Raw genomic sequence first — 12,080 nt, 5'->3', positions numbered from 1 at the left:
CCCCCTGTGCTGGTTTTGGCTGGGGCAGAGCTCGTTTTCTTCGCAGTAGCTGGTATGGGGCTGTGTTTTGGGTTTGTGCTGGCAAGTGTTGGTAACACGGGGATGGTTTGGTTACTGCTGAGCAGGGCTCACACAGAGTCAAGCCTTTTTCCAAGTCAACTGATCACAGAGCTGTAACAACATGGCCTTTATTATTTTTCCATGTGGGTTTTCCCACTGTTAATACAAAAAAGAACCCCAAACCACGAAACCACCACCCAAGCCCCGGGCAGCCCCAGGAGGCGATGGGGAGCGGGGCAGCAGGCAGCCCCGGCGGGCGCGGCGAGCTCCGAGGCCGCGGCGAGCCGTGCCCGGCGCGGGGCGAGGGTGGAGGCGAGGCGGGGGGCGAATGCGGCACCGGGTGACGGGCGGGGGAGCTGGGGACGGCGCCTATGTCGCCTTCTCGTAGGTGCGGGTGGAGACGACGTTGCCCATGGTGAGAGTCTGGTGGCAGAAATGGGGGGGTTAGTGGTGCTGAGCTGGTTCAGCTCCCAGCTTGCCGTGTCCCGGGCTGAACCCCCCCAATTTAAACCCATTTCTATTTCCTTACCAGAATTAATTTCCCATCCTTCAGCTCCCGGACCAGTGACGTCTCCTTCCCATCCCACTTCTGCACGTGGATGAGTTTGCCTCCATCCAGCTTGACCAAGGACTGCGGGGAGAGAGCACAACCCGCCGTTACCCTCCTCCCCGGGGTTCCTCGGCTCTGCGGGCTTTGTCCCTCGGAGGGGACGACGCTGGGCCTCCTCGTGCTCGCCCTGGAGCCCCGCAGGGCTCAGGGACGGGCTGCGGGTGCCACCATCGGGGTGCCCATCTGCCAGCACCCCGCCTGACTTTGCCAGCTGAGTTCAGCACAGGTTGGATCCTTCTCTGGCCACCGGCCGGGCCACGGCCTCGGCTGCCCCCCAGTAACCCCACCGTGGGCCCTGTCACGGTGACCCTGCCCTCCCTGACCCAGGGCAGCACAGGGAGCCCTGCCCAGGGCCGCATCCTGCTCCGGGACCTGATCCCGGCCGCTCCCAAGCACGGCTCGCTGGCTCCGGTGCCGGAGGGAATCAAAGAGGCAGGGCAGGTATCGGAGCAGGTATCGGTGCTTTGAACTGGACGGCCCGGCGAGGGTTTTTGGAGGGGCTGATCCGGCAAACACGCCTCTGCTCGCCGGGGCTGCTGTTTGCTCAGCTGTAGCTGTTGACTCAGCCCCGAGAGCCCGTCCGGTGCCAAGGTTGGTGTGACAGCCGGCTGGGCACGGCCGCGGGGCAGCGCGGTGCGGGGTTGTGCCGGGACAGGCAGCGGCACCGGCTGCCCGGCCCCATCCTGCCCCGTGCCCCCCACCCAGCCCCTCGAGAGCCGGGTGCTGCCCCTCGGGTGCCTCTGCAGCTCGGGTCTCCCCATGGCTCAGGGGCTCCGCACCCCTTGGGTCTCCCCGCGCCTCGGCTGCCTGCGCAGCGCGGGTGCCCCGCGCCTCGGCGCACCCCACGGCGGGGCAGGCCCCACCTGCCCCATCCCACGCCGCCCATGGCTCCGGCAGCCGGCCCGGCCCCCGCTGCCCTGCCCTGTGCCCTCTGGCCACCATCCGAGGGGCACCTGAAGGGCACCTCCCCGGGCTGCGGGCAGGAGCTTTGAACAGTTTCCACCAGCTCTGGCGGGCCCGGGCGGCGGCAGCGCTGCGGGCAGGGACGTGCTGCCCTGGGTCTGCCCGGCGCTACCGCCTTGCTCGCGCTCGTCCCATTGCAGCCCGTCCCCGCTTTGCGCCCAGCCCTTGCGTTTGCTCCTTCGGGGCCAGGGAAGGGGTTTGGGGTCCAAGGAGCCCCAGGATCCCCCACCAAGGCCCCCCTGGGCCAGGCGGGGGGCATGGGGCTGCCCGCTGCTCCATGCACAGCGTATTTAATGGTGCGTGGGACTGGCAGCTGGGAAACTAGCAAAAAGCAGGGGCTGGATCTGCCCTGCGAGGGGAAGCACCTCTGCAGGGTGGGAGAGGCCACGAAAGCAGCTCTGACCCCTCTCGAGGTGGTTTTTTCCTTGCTCTTACCGAGAGGAACCACCCAACCGGGGAGGTATCGGCCTCCCAGGGCCCCCCCGCCCCTGGGGAGGCATCGGCCAGGCAGGATCACCAGCGGCTCTATCCCTGCCTGCGGGGCTGCCTGCTCTGTAGGGCAAGCAAAGAGGGGGCTCAAAAGCAGGTCTCGTGTCCCTCTCCCCTCCCGCAGCAGGGACAACACTCGCTGCCACCCCACCACGTCCCCTCGCCTCTTGAGCAAGCCCCTGGGCGGCAGCTGGCGTTTGCAAGCCTGCTTCTTGCACAACCTTCCCGGCAGCTCCGGCCCCGTTCTGTTCCCCGGGGGAAAACCCTGCTGCAAAACGGGGTGAGGAGGGGGGGATCGGCTGGGTGAGACTGGGCTTGAGCACCAGCCCCAGCGGGCAAAGCTGTTTTACCCTTCCAAAGGCAAAAAGGATGGAGCCCCAGAGCCAAGAGCTGATGGCCGGATCCGGCAGAGCCCACAAACCCTTTTTGGGGGTCCGACGCAGGGGAGCAGGCGCTGGGGGCTCACCTTGACGTGCCTGTCGTCCGCCGTGGTCTCGTCAAACTCCTCACCCAGCTTGAAGCTGATCTCCGTGCTCTTGAAGGTGCTTTGGGTCTTCACCGTGATCTTGTCGCCCTCCACCTCGATGATGGTGGTGGGTTTGGTGAGGCCGGCCATCTGCCGGGTGGCGAAGCCCACGCCTGCGGGGTGCAAGGTGGGGGGATGCGACCGTCAGCCTCCGGTCCCTGCCAGCATCGCTCCGGAGCCCTTCCTCCCTCTGATATTGGGGGGGGAACCCCAAAACCGCTCCCCACCTGCGGTCCCAGGGGACCCCGTGTGTGCCCCCCACACTTGGGGAGGCTCCGGGGCAGGAGCGCGGGGGTGGGGGGGGCTGGGGACGCTGCCATTGCTCGGGGAAGGATCCTGCACCAGCACCCACCAGCTCCGGGGCTGGGGGGGGGCGAGGGGGGGGCACTGGTGTCACCCCCACCCCCCTGACTGCTCTTGGATGGGGGTCCCACCCTGCCCAGGAGCTGCACAGGGGCTGGGTGATGGGGGGCTCGGAGGGGGGGGATGAAGGCTGGAGGGGTCCCGGGCAGCTCCCTGCACCCTGGGGGGGCCATCCCCTCCCTCTGCCAAGGGCTGTCCCCGGGGGGGGGACAGGGGGAGGACGACACCCCCTCCCCAGCCCAGCAGAAAGCCCCAGAGCCCCCCAAACCCCACGCCCACTGCCTGCAGCCCCCCCGCAGCCAGAGCCCCGTCTGCGGGGGGGCTCGGCCAGGCAAACGGGGGGGGGGGGGGGAGTAGAAAAAAAAGGGGGTGATGTCCCGACTCCAGCCCCCCCCCCGCACCCCCCCCCCCCACTCACCCAGCGCCTTCATGTACTCATCGAAATTGGCCGTGTCCACCAGCTTCCAGGTGCCCACGAAGGCGTCGACCATGGCGAGGGGTGCGGGGGGACAGAGCCACGCGCGTGCACGGGGGGCCCGGGGGTCCGGCCGCCTGCGAGCGCCGCGCTGCACAGCCCAGCTCGCAGCTGCCGCCGGCCTCGCGCCCGCCTTAAATAATGTCCTCATCACATGATTGGAAAGAGCACAACCACGCTCCAGAAATACTCCTCGGCAGCGCTGCCAGCGGCCACCCGCCACCCGCCACCGGCCACCAGCCTCTGCCCGGACCCCCTGGTCGCAGAGGGTCAGGTTGGGTGGGGTGAAAGATGGGGAGAGCAGAGCGGGTCAGTTGTGTCACGAGTTGGGTACAGTCTCTGCAGGGTGGCCAAAGGGCGTGGGATATGGGGAAACTGAGGCAGGGCAGAGCTGGGCACGGCAGCTGTGTGCCCGCCATGGCAGCCCCAAGGTGGGGGGCAGGCGCTGCCCGTGGGCTGCGGGCGGTGGGGCACAGCCAGGACACGGGGACAGCAGCAATGGCAGTGTCCTTCAGGGGAACGTCTCCTGGGGACAGGGAAGCTGAGCTGGGGAAACTGAGGCACGGGAAGCAGCAAGAACCAGGGTGGGGAGGTCAGGGGAGCGTGGGGACACGTGTGGCCCTGTCCTCGCCCCGTGTGGTTGGGGGACACACACACGTGTGCCCCCAGAGATGCTCTGTGTGGGGGATGTTGGGGCCAAGGGCAGCCATGGGGCCGTGGGACCCGCAGCATGTCCCCCCACGCCTCCCCTTGCTTCGGGCTCCGGTGGCAGTGGGGTCGAGGCCAGCGTGTCCCCAGTCCCTTCCCAGCGTGCCGGGGGTCACCTGTGGCCGTGGGATTCGGTGTCCCCTGTGCCCCGGCTCCCTGGGGACGCGCCTCTGCCTGCCCCCGTCCCCAGGCAGCGGAGGGTCCCAGCTGGGGCGATCGGGTGTCCCCCCGCCATCCTGGGGACATGGGGGTCAAAGCGACCAGGTCCGGGAGGGACGCGGGGACGCTTTCTCCCTCTCCCTGGCCCCAAGGTGTCATCGCGGACACCCAAAAATAGCCGGGAGCTCATGTTCAGCCTCCTCCCGCCGGCAGTGTCTGCGAGCGGGACCCCTGGCCTCGCGCCCCCGGGGGGACAGGCACCAGGCCCCGCGGCACGGGTGTCCCCCCGCCCCGGCTGGGGCAGCCCGCAGGGCACGGCTCCCCAGGGGAAGATGGACGATTTCTTCCCCGGACAAGTCCCCGGGAGCCAGAGCCCCCGCTCACACCCACCCAGGTGGCCCTGGAGGGGACGACGAGGGCAGGGGCTGGCCCCTGGCCCCTCACCCTCCTGGGCGTCGGTGTCCCAGACCTGCACGGCCTGGTCCCCACACGCGCTCCCCGGCTCCCCCCGACAGCGGAACCGTGAGATGGGGACGCTCAGCGGTGTGACTGCCCACGCACGGGGACAGCCACCCGCAGCAGCACCCACGCACGTGGGCACCCATGCCGAGAGACACCCACCACGCACATGGGTACCGCCGCACGTGAACACACGTGCACATGGACACGCGTGCACACGGCTGCCCATCCACATGGACACGCACCCACAGGAGCACCCAGGCACAGGAGCACCCGCACACGTGGACACCCACACACATGGACACCCACTCACAGCAGCACCCCCACACGCAGACACCCATGCACATGGACACCCATGCAGCCGGGCACCCACCCACAGGAGCACCCAAGCACAGGGACACCCACACACACAGACACATGCCCACCCAGAGAAGCTCCCATGCATGTGGACACCCATGCTCACAGAGATGCACCACGCACACGGTCGCCCGTACACACAGACAGCCAGACACATGGACACCCACGCACATGGGTGAGCACCCATGCACATGGTCACCCATGCTGACAGAAACTCACCACGCACATGGGTGCCAATGGAGACAAGCACCCATGCACATGAACACGCATGCACACACCTGCCCATGCACACAGACACCCACCCACAGGAGCACCCCCACACACGGACACCCACACGCATGGACACACACGCACAGCCGCACCCCCCACACAGATACCCCCGCACATGGACACCCAAGCACCCAGACACCCACCCACAGGAGCACCCACGCACATGGACACCCATGCTGACAGAAACTCACCATGCACATGGGTGCCAATGCACACGAGCACCCATGCACGTGAACACGCATGCACACACCTGCCCATGCACATGGACACCCACACACGTGGACACCCACGCACACGGACGCCCACCCACAGAAGCTCCCATGCATGGGGACACCCATGCTTAAAGACCCATCATGCACATGGGTGCCCATGCACGCAGACATCTACGCACATGAAAACATACGCACATGGCTGCCCACGCACATGACACCCCCCCACAGGAGCACCCATGCACATGGACACCCACCAACCCACAGGAACGCCCATGCACATGGACACCCGTGCTCACACAGACTCACCACACACATGGGTGCCCATGCACATGAGCACACATGCACACAGACACCCACACATATAAACATGCATACACATGCCTGCCTGTGCGCATGGATACCCACCCACAGGAGCACCCACGCACACAGCCACCCATGCTGACAGACTCACCACACACATGGGTGCCCATGCGCATGAGCACCCACGCACACGGACACACATGCACATGAACACGCATGCACACAGCTGCCCATGCACATGGACACCCACCCACACAGACACCCACCCGCACGGACAGTCATGCTGACAGAGAGCCACCACGCACATGGGTGCCCATGCACATAAGCACAGACACCCACATGAACACACGCGCACACGGACACCCACCCACAGCAGCACCCACCCACAGGATCACCCATGAACATGCCCACCATGCCCACGCACGCACGCTGACACCCATGTGCACAGCACCCACGCACATGGATGCACAAAGGTGCCCACACATGTGGGTGCTCCATGCACGGAGGCCCCCATGCACGCAGGTGCCCATGCACATGGGTGCGCACGCACACACACATGCATGGATGCCCACGCACATGGATGCCCACGCACATGGATGCCCACGCACACGGGTGCCCACGCACACACACATGCATGGATGCCCACGCACATGGATGCCCACGCACACGGGTGCCCACGCACACAGGACGCCACGTCCTGGCTGGGGCTGGCCTCCACACCAAGGGACAGGCAGCCGGTGTCCTTGCCCAAGAGCCCTGGGGGTGGCCAGGGCCACCCTGGGGTGCTGGGGAGGGGGCTGCTGGACACGGTGGCCCTGTGCATGGCCCCGGACAGCTGTCCTGGACCCGGTCACCACCCCGGCGGTGGCCAGAGTGGACCTGGGCTTTGGGATTTATTTGCTGGTCCCACAGCGACAGCTATAGGTGACCATCCGTGATGGAGCTGGCTCCAGCACAGCCTGCAGCCACCCTGCCCGGCTCCAGGCTCCGGCCAGCAAAGCCCAGCCTGGGCAAGCAGCCCCTGGCCTGGGCAGGGTCCGGGCAACCCAAGGCCTTCCCACCTCTCGCCGCCCCCAGCCCCTCGGTGCCCGGGCGGGAGGGTCCCCATCCCACCCGCCAGCAGAAGCAGGGGTTTTGGGGAGCATGGCCAGAGCCTGGAAAAGCCCGACTCCATTTCTTGCACATCCCCAAAGCGCTGCAGCACCCGGCTGGCCCCCTTCTCTGCTGCGCCCCCCTCCCCGGGTTTTCTCCGGGGACACAGCGGGGGATCCCAGGGCTGCAGGAGGGGAGCAGGCATGGGGAGCCATGGGTGGCCCCAGCACGGGGGGCCGGGGTGGTGTGCAGGGCTGGGGATGCCCAAAACAGCATCACCCTGCTCACCCGCTCCGAAATCACCCGCACCCTCCCCAGAGGCAGAGCTGCCTCCCTCCCGTGGGGACCCGGAGCCAGCGGAGAGGGTGACTGGGGACAGGGAGCCGAGACCCCTGCACTCCCGGGGCAGGGACCACCCTGGGGTGCTCCAATCCATGGTGGGACCCCTCAGCAAGGTGCCGGCTGCTGGGGAAGGGGCTTTGCTCATGGGCTGGGGCGGCTGCTGGGGTTGTGCAGTGCTTCCCCCCTCCTCTTCTTGAAAAAGGCTCCTGGATCACCCAGGAAGAAAGGCCAGGAGACGGCAGTGGTACCCAAAACATCACAGTGAACACCACACTCAGCTAGAAACACCCGTGGGCTGCTCCTGCGACGAGGAGGAACCCCCCTGGCGAACCCCCTGCGCTCGGCTCTGCCAAATGCCCCAGAAGAAAAATATTCCTCCCCTCCAGGGAGGCAAAAAATCCCCCCCCCCCCGGGTCCTCGCCCAGGGCGCGGGTAGGAATCGCCCCTTCGTCACGGTAGGTCCCCGCCACGCGACGCTCCCCCCATGGCGGGGTGGGATGACACCCGACGGTCTCGCTGCGGTAGCACCGAGGAAAACCCAGCGGACTCCGGCCGTGCCAGGAAAGCTGGGCTGATGCTCTGCAGCCTCCTCTTTCCTCCGCTGGTCAGCAACGTCCCCCCTCTGAGCGGGGTTAGGACGTGTCCTTCAGCTCGGGGCTGGGGGGCTGCGGAGGGGGCACCTCCGCCGAGGGCGACTGCATCTCCTGGGCGCTGCCTGCGAGGAGAGAGGAGGATATGAGCAACCCTGGTTCCTGCCCTCCCCGCCTTGTCCTCCATCTTCCCCATCGCCTACCTGCGTTCAGGGACATCTCGGCCAGCTTGAGGGGCAGGTCCGAGGGGCTGACGCCGGCCGGCGAGCCCAGGATGTCGGGCAGGGCATTGCGCCGGCCCGTTCTCCCGGAGGATGCGAAGTCCAGCACGGGTTCCACCTCGGTCATGCTAACCCTGGAGAGACATGGTCCCCTTCCCCGTCAGCAGCGCTGGGCAAGGTGGCACCCAGCCCCCGAGCATGGAGGGTGGCTCTGGCGCAGGCAGGGTGCTCTGGTTCAGGGCAGGCAGCATCCCCTGCCTGCAGCTGCCCCGGGAGTAGGGCTAAGCCCTCTGCCCACCCTGCGCAGGCTCTCCACAAGCGAAGGCAGGGGCCACGCTGCCCGTGGGACTCCCCTGTCCCCAGGGCTGGCACCTTTGGGTGCTGTGACCTCCACTGGTCACCACATCATGGAGGAAGGGGGGGTCCTCAGGGGTCCCACTAGCACCCCCCACCCGAGCAGCCTTACCGGGCACCCTCCAGCCTGGCCTGGTGCTGTGGATCCTCTGCTCCTCGGCTCGGCGGTTCCCCCTCCGGACGTCTCCCAGCCAGCAAGGGACCCCACGGGAGATGGGGGCTCCCAGTGGGTCCCCTCTGCTCCGACCTGGGGGGAGGCAGAGCAGGGGGTCAGCAACGGCTCCTGAGGCTGGTGCCGATGGGGTGGGAAGGAGGGAGCAGGGAGCCCTTCTGGGGGTGGGAGAGGCTGTGTCCCCATGCGGGGCACCCATAGCACTCGTGGCTACACCAAGGCAGGCTGTGAAGGGCAGGGACCCCTCGTCCCTGGTGGGCAGGCAGGAGGAGGTGATGGCAGCAAGGCATGGATGGCAGCCGGGATGGGGACATGGAGGTGGCACCCAGCTGGGAGGCGGGATGGCAAGGGAGGCTGAGAGGGCACAGCGGGACCAGCTGCAGTGCTATGGGACAAGGGCACATCGTCCTCAACCTGGGGACAACACCGTGTCCCCTGGAGAGTGGCTCTTGCTGAGCCAGGGCAGGCTCTGGTGACACTGGGGTCCCCTCAAGCGGGCGGGGGGCTCTCCTGGGAAGCCCCCGGCACTGTGCAGATCCCACCGGCGTGGATCCGACCCCGGTGCACGCCGCTGCCGGGACCTTACCGGGATGTTTGCTCAGCGCTGGTAAGTATTTTTGACTTTTGCAGAAGGGTTTTGCAGCTGGCCCAGGACCTTGCAGGGACGGGGTGGCCTCCACCCTCCCCAAACCCATTCAACCCCCTCATGGGACTCAGGGACCCCCAAGCCATCACCCGAGCAGCCCTGTCCCCTCCAGGCCAGATGCTGGTGGCAACGATGGGACTGGTGTCCCCAAGCTGGTGGCAGTGGGAGCTTGTCCTGCTGTGGGGGGCATGAACTCACCAGTGCCGCCCTGGGAATCACTCTCCGGCAGAGGACGAGCCAAGGTCCCCGAGTCCTTGGGCACAGGCGCTGTGCTGAGCGGGACGAGCGACCCCGGCTGCCTGCGAGGAGGAGAAATGAATGATTAACCCGGGCGGTGATTAGTCATGGGGCGGCTGCCCGGCGCGGGGCAGGACCCAGGCCCTTCTCAGGTGGGGAAACTGAGGCACGGAGCGAGGCTCGGGTGTGTGACGAGGGCAGGGTTGGCGGCCCTGCGAGCAGTGGCTGAGCCGTGGCAAAGACACAGCAGAGGTGTGATGCTGCCTGTGCAGGTGTGCATGCACGCGTGCACCTTCTATGGCACTCTGGAGCTGTGTGCATTTGCGTGTGCATTGGCACGTGTATGTGCACGTTTGCGTGCATCACCTCTGGCTGGGCTGTTGTGTGTGAGTGTACGTGTACGTGCAGCTGGAGCTGAGCCCCAGGGTGTGCATGCGTGGTGCTCGCTGGTGCACATGTGCGCGCATGGTGTCCCATGACACATATATGTGCTTGCATGGCACCCCCTGGCATGTGAGCATGCATGCGTGGCACCCTCTGGCACACACGTGCATGCATGCTGCATCGTGGCACATGCATGTGCATGCATGGCACCCCTGGCACACGTGTGCATGCTATGTGCACTGTATGCACGCCCGCACACGTGTGCACCCCTCTGTCAGCGCCAGGGCTCCTGCCAGCTCCTGTTAGCACCGGAGCCGTGTCATGTCCTGCTCACAGGGTTTCTCATCGCACACCACACGTTCAAGTTCACGTCCCTCATTTGGCACCAAGCGCCCCACAGCAACGCCAGCTCCCCCGGCGGGAGCCCGCGGCCCAGCAGCCCCTGCTCCAGGCAGCGGGACACGGGCAGGCAGCGCGTAGCATCCGTGACAGCACCGCGGCACCCGCCGTGTCGCCCTGGCAACCGTTTGGGAACAGGGGCTGGGGTGAGCCGGGGTCACACGCCTGGCGTGCGCGATGGTGCGAGCACGTGAGCGTGCACACATGCACATATGTGTGTACACTCATGTTCACACATATGCATAAAGTCATGCGTGCACACATGCAACCGCGCATGCACACAGACACGCACGAAGCATTCATGCACATGCGCGGCATGCATGCACAGATGCGTATACACATGAATGCACACGTGCACACGCACGCTGCACACACACAGACACAGACTGGCTCTTTGCACACCCCAGCAAGACGGGAGCCCTGCAGCGCTGGATCAAAGCTGCCTTCCCAGCAGCCCCAGCGGCTCCTGCCGGCTCGGGCACTGGAGAACCAGGCAATAAACAGCCTCTGAGACCAGGCTGGATCCGGCCCGTCTCCTTCCTGCAGCTGAACATCTCCAGGGATGCCGGGGACGGGGTGCCCGGGACGCAGGCAGGGCTTACACCCCATATGCTCCCCCAGCGCACCACAGAGCCGTGCAGGGAGATCAGGACTTTCATGCTGGCGCAGACAGAAAAGCAGCTGGGACCCCAGAGGGGACCGAAACCCCTGGGGGTTGTCACAGGGGGAAGATCCTGAGCGCTCCTGGGATGCAGCACCACTGTCACGGGGAGCCCATCGGGCTGTCCCCCGTCCCCCTGCATCCCTGGGCTCCCTTGGGAGCAAGAGCCGAGGTACCAATGCCCACCCCCTGCCAAGCGCTGCCACGTCTTCCCGGCCCCGCAGGCAGCAAATCCAACCCAGTGCTGGGCAAATGACGTTGCATAAACCTTGGGCCTCCACCCAGCAAGCGGCGATTTCCCCCTCTAAGCAGGGATAGTTTCTGCGAGGCTTAATGTGGGCTCAACTTAACAAAGCTCCCGGAGTCACATGGAAGGTCCTCGGGGCCGCTGGCTCCTGCTTTAATGCCCCTAATGGGATACAGGAGGGTAGGGCAGAAATAAACCTTAATCCCTCCTGGAGATGGGCTGCGGTGGAAGATACTGGGAAGAGGTGGAGGGAGGACACAGTGCTGGGATGTGTCGTGTCCCCTCGGTCAAGTCTCTTGGGAATCGAGCCAGCCCCATCATGGCAAAAGCTGCCTCTTGCACAGAGGCCACCAGAAAGTGCCCTACAAGGCCGTATCCAGGCTGGGATGCCCCCAAACCTCGGGCATCTTCATGCAACACAGCGTTCTCCCAGCACAAGAGCTCCGTCCTTGTGGTGCCGCTGAGCCCTGACGCTGTCGTGCCACAGGGGTGAGAACCGTGGGCACGTGCTGAGCTGCTTGGTTCGGGCTGGGGATGCTCAGTAACGTCATTCGGCTGTGGCGATGACCAGTTAAAGCACAAGAGGGGAAGGTGATGGACTGGCTGAAGGCCAGCGGGAGAGATGCAAAGTGATGATGAGACGATAGTGCAGAGAAGCAAGATTTTGCCATCCCACCACCAGCCCCCATCATGTGCTGCTCAGATCCCCACCCCATGCCCAGCGTCCAGGCTGCCTGTGCAGCCTGTGCAGGATTAGACCTTGCCTTCAGCATCCAAGCTCCTT

General features: G+C 66.0%; 2 protein-coding genes across 2 annotated transcripts; both read right to left on the bottom strand.

Moving 5' to 3' along the window:
* Positions 1-172: 172 nt before the first annotated feature.
* FABP3 (fatty acid binding protein 3) lies at positions 173-3,616 on the bottom strand. The gene is made up of 4 exons (XM_082329421.1): positions 3,430-3,616; positions 2,589-2,761; positions 590-691; positions 173-483 (listed from the first exon to the last, which is right to left on the bottom strand). The coding sequence occupies exons 1-4, from the start codon at positions 3,500-3,502 to the stop codon at positions 430-432; spliced, it is 402 nt and encodes a 133-aa protein (XP_082185547.1). The 5' UTR covers positions 3,503-3,616; the 3' UTR covers positions 173-429.
* Positions 3,617-8,017: 4,401 nt separating this feature from the next.
* On the bottom strand, positions 8,018-8,456 carry LOC309598588 (cAMP-dependent protein kinase inhibitor alpha-like; the record flags this gene model as incomplete). Its single annotated transcript, XM_082329319.1, has 2 exons — positions 8,179-8,456; positions 8,018-8,100 (listed from the first exon to the last, which is right to left on the bottom strand). Exons 1-2 carry the CDS (start codon positions 8,321-8,323, stop codon positions 8,018-8,020), a joined length of 228 nt encoding a protein of 75 aa, XP_082185445.1. The 5' UTR covers positions 8,324-8,456.
* Between the last annotated feature and the right edge of the window lie 3,624 nt (positions 8,457-12,080).

Source organism: Platalea leucorodia, assembly GCF_965183815.1.
Source record: "Platalea leucorodia genome assembly, chromosome: 18".
Taxonomy (NCBI): domain Eukaryota; kingdom Metazoa; phylum Chordata; class Aves; order Pelecaniformes; family Threskiornithidae; genus Platalea; species Platalea leucorodia.
This window is presented reverse-complemented; position numbering and strand designations above follow the sequence as displayed.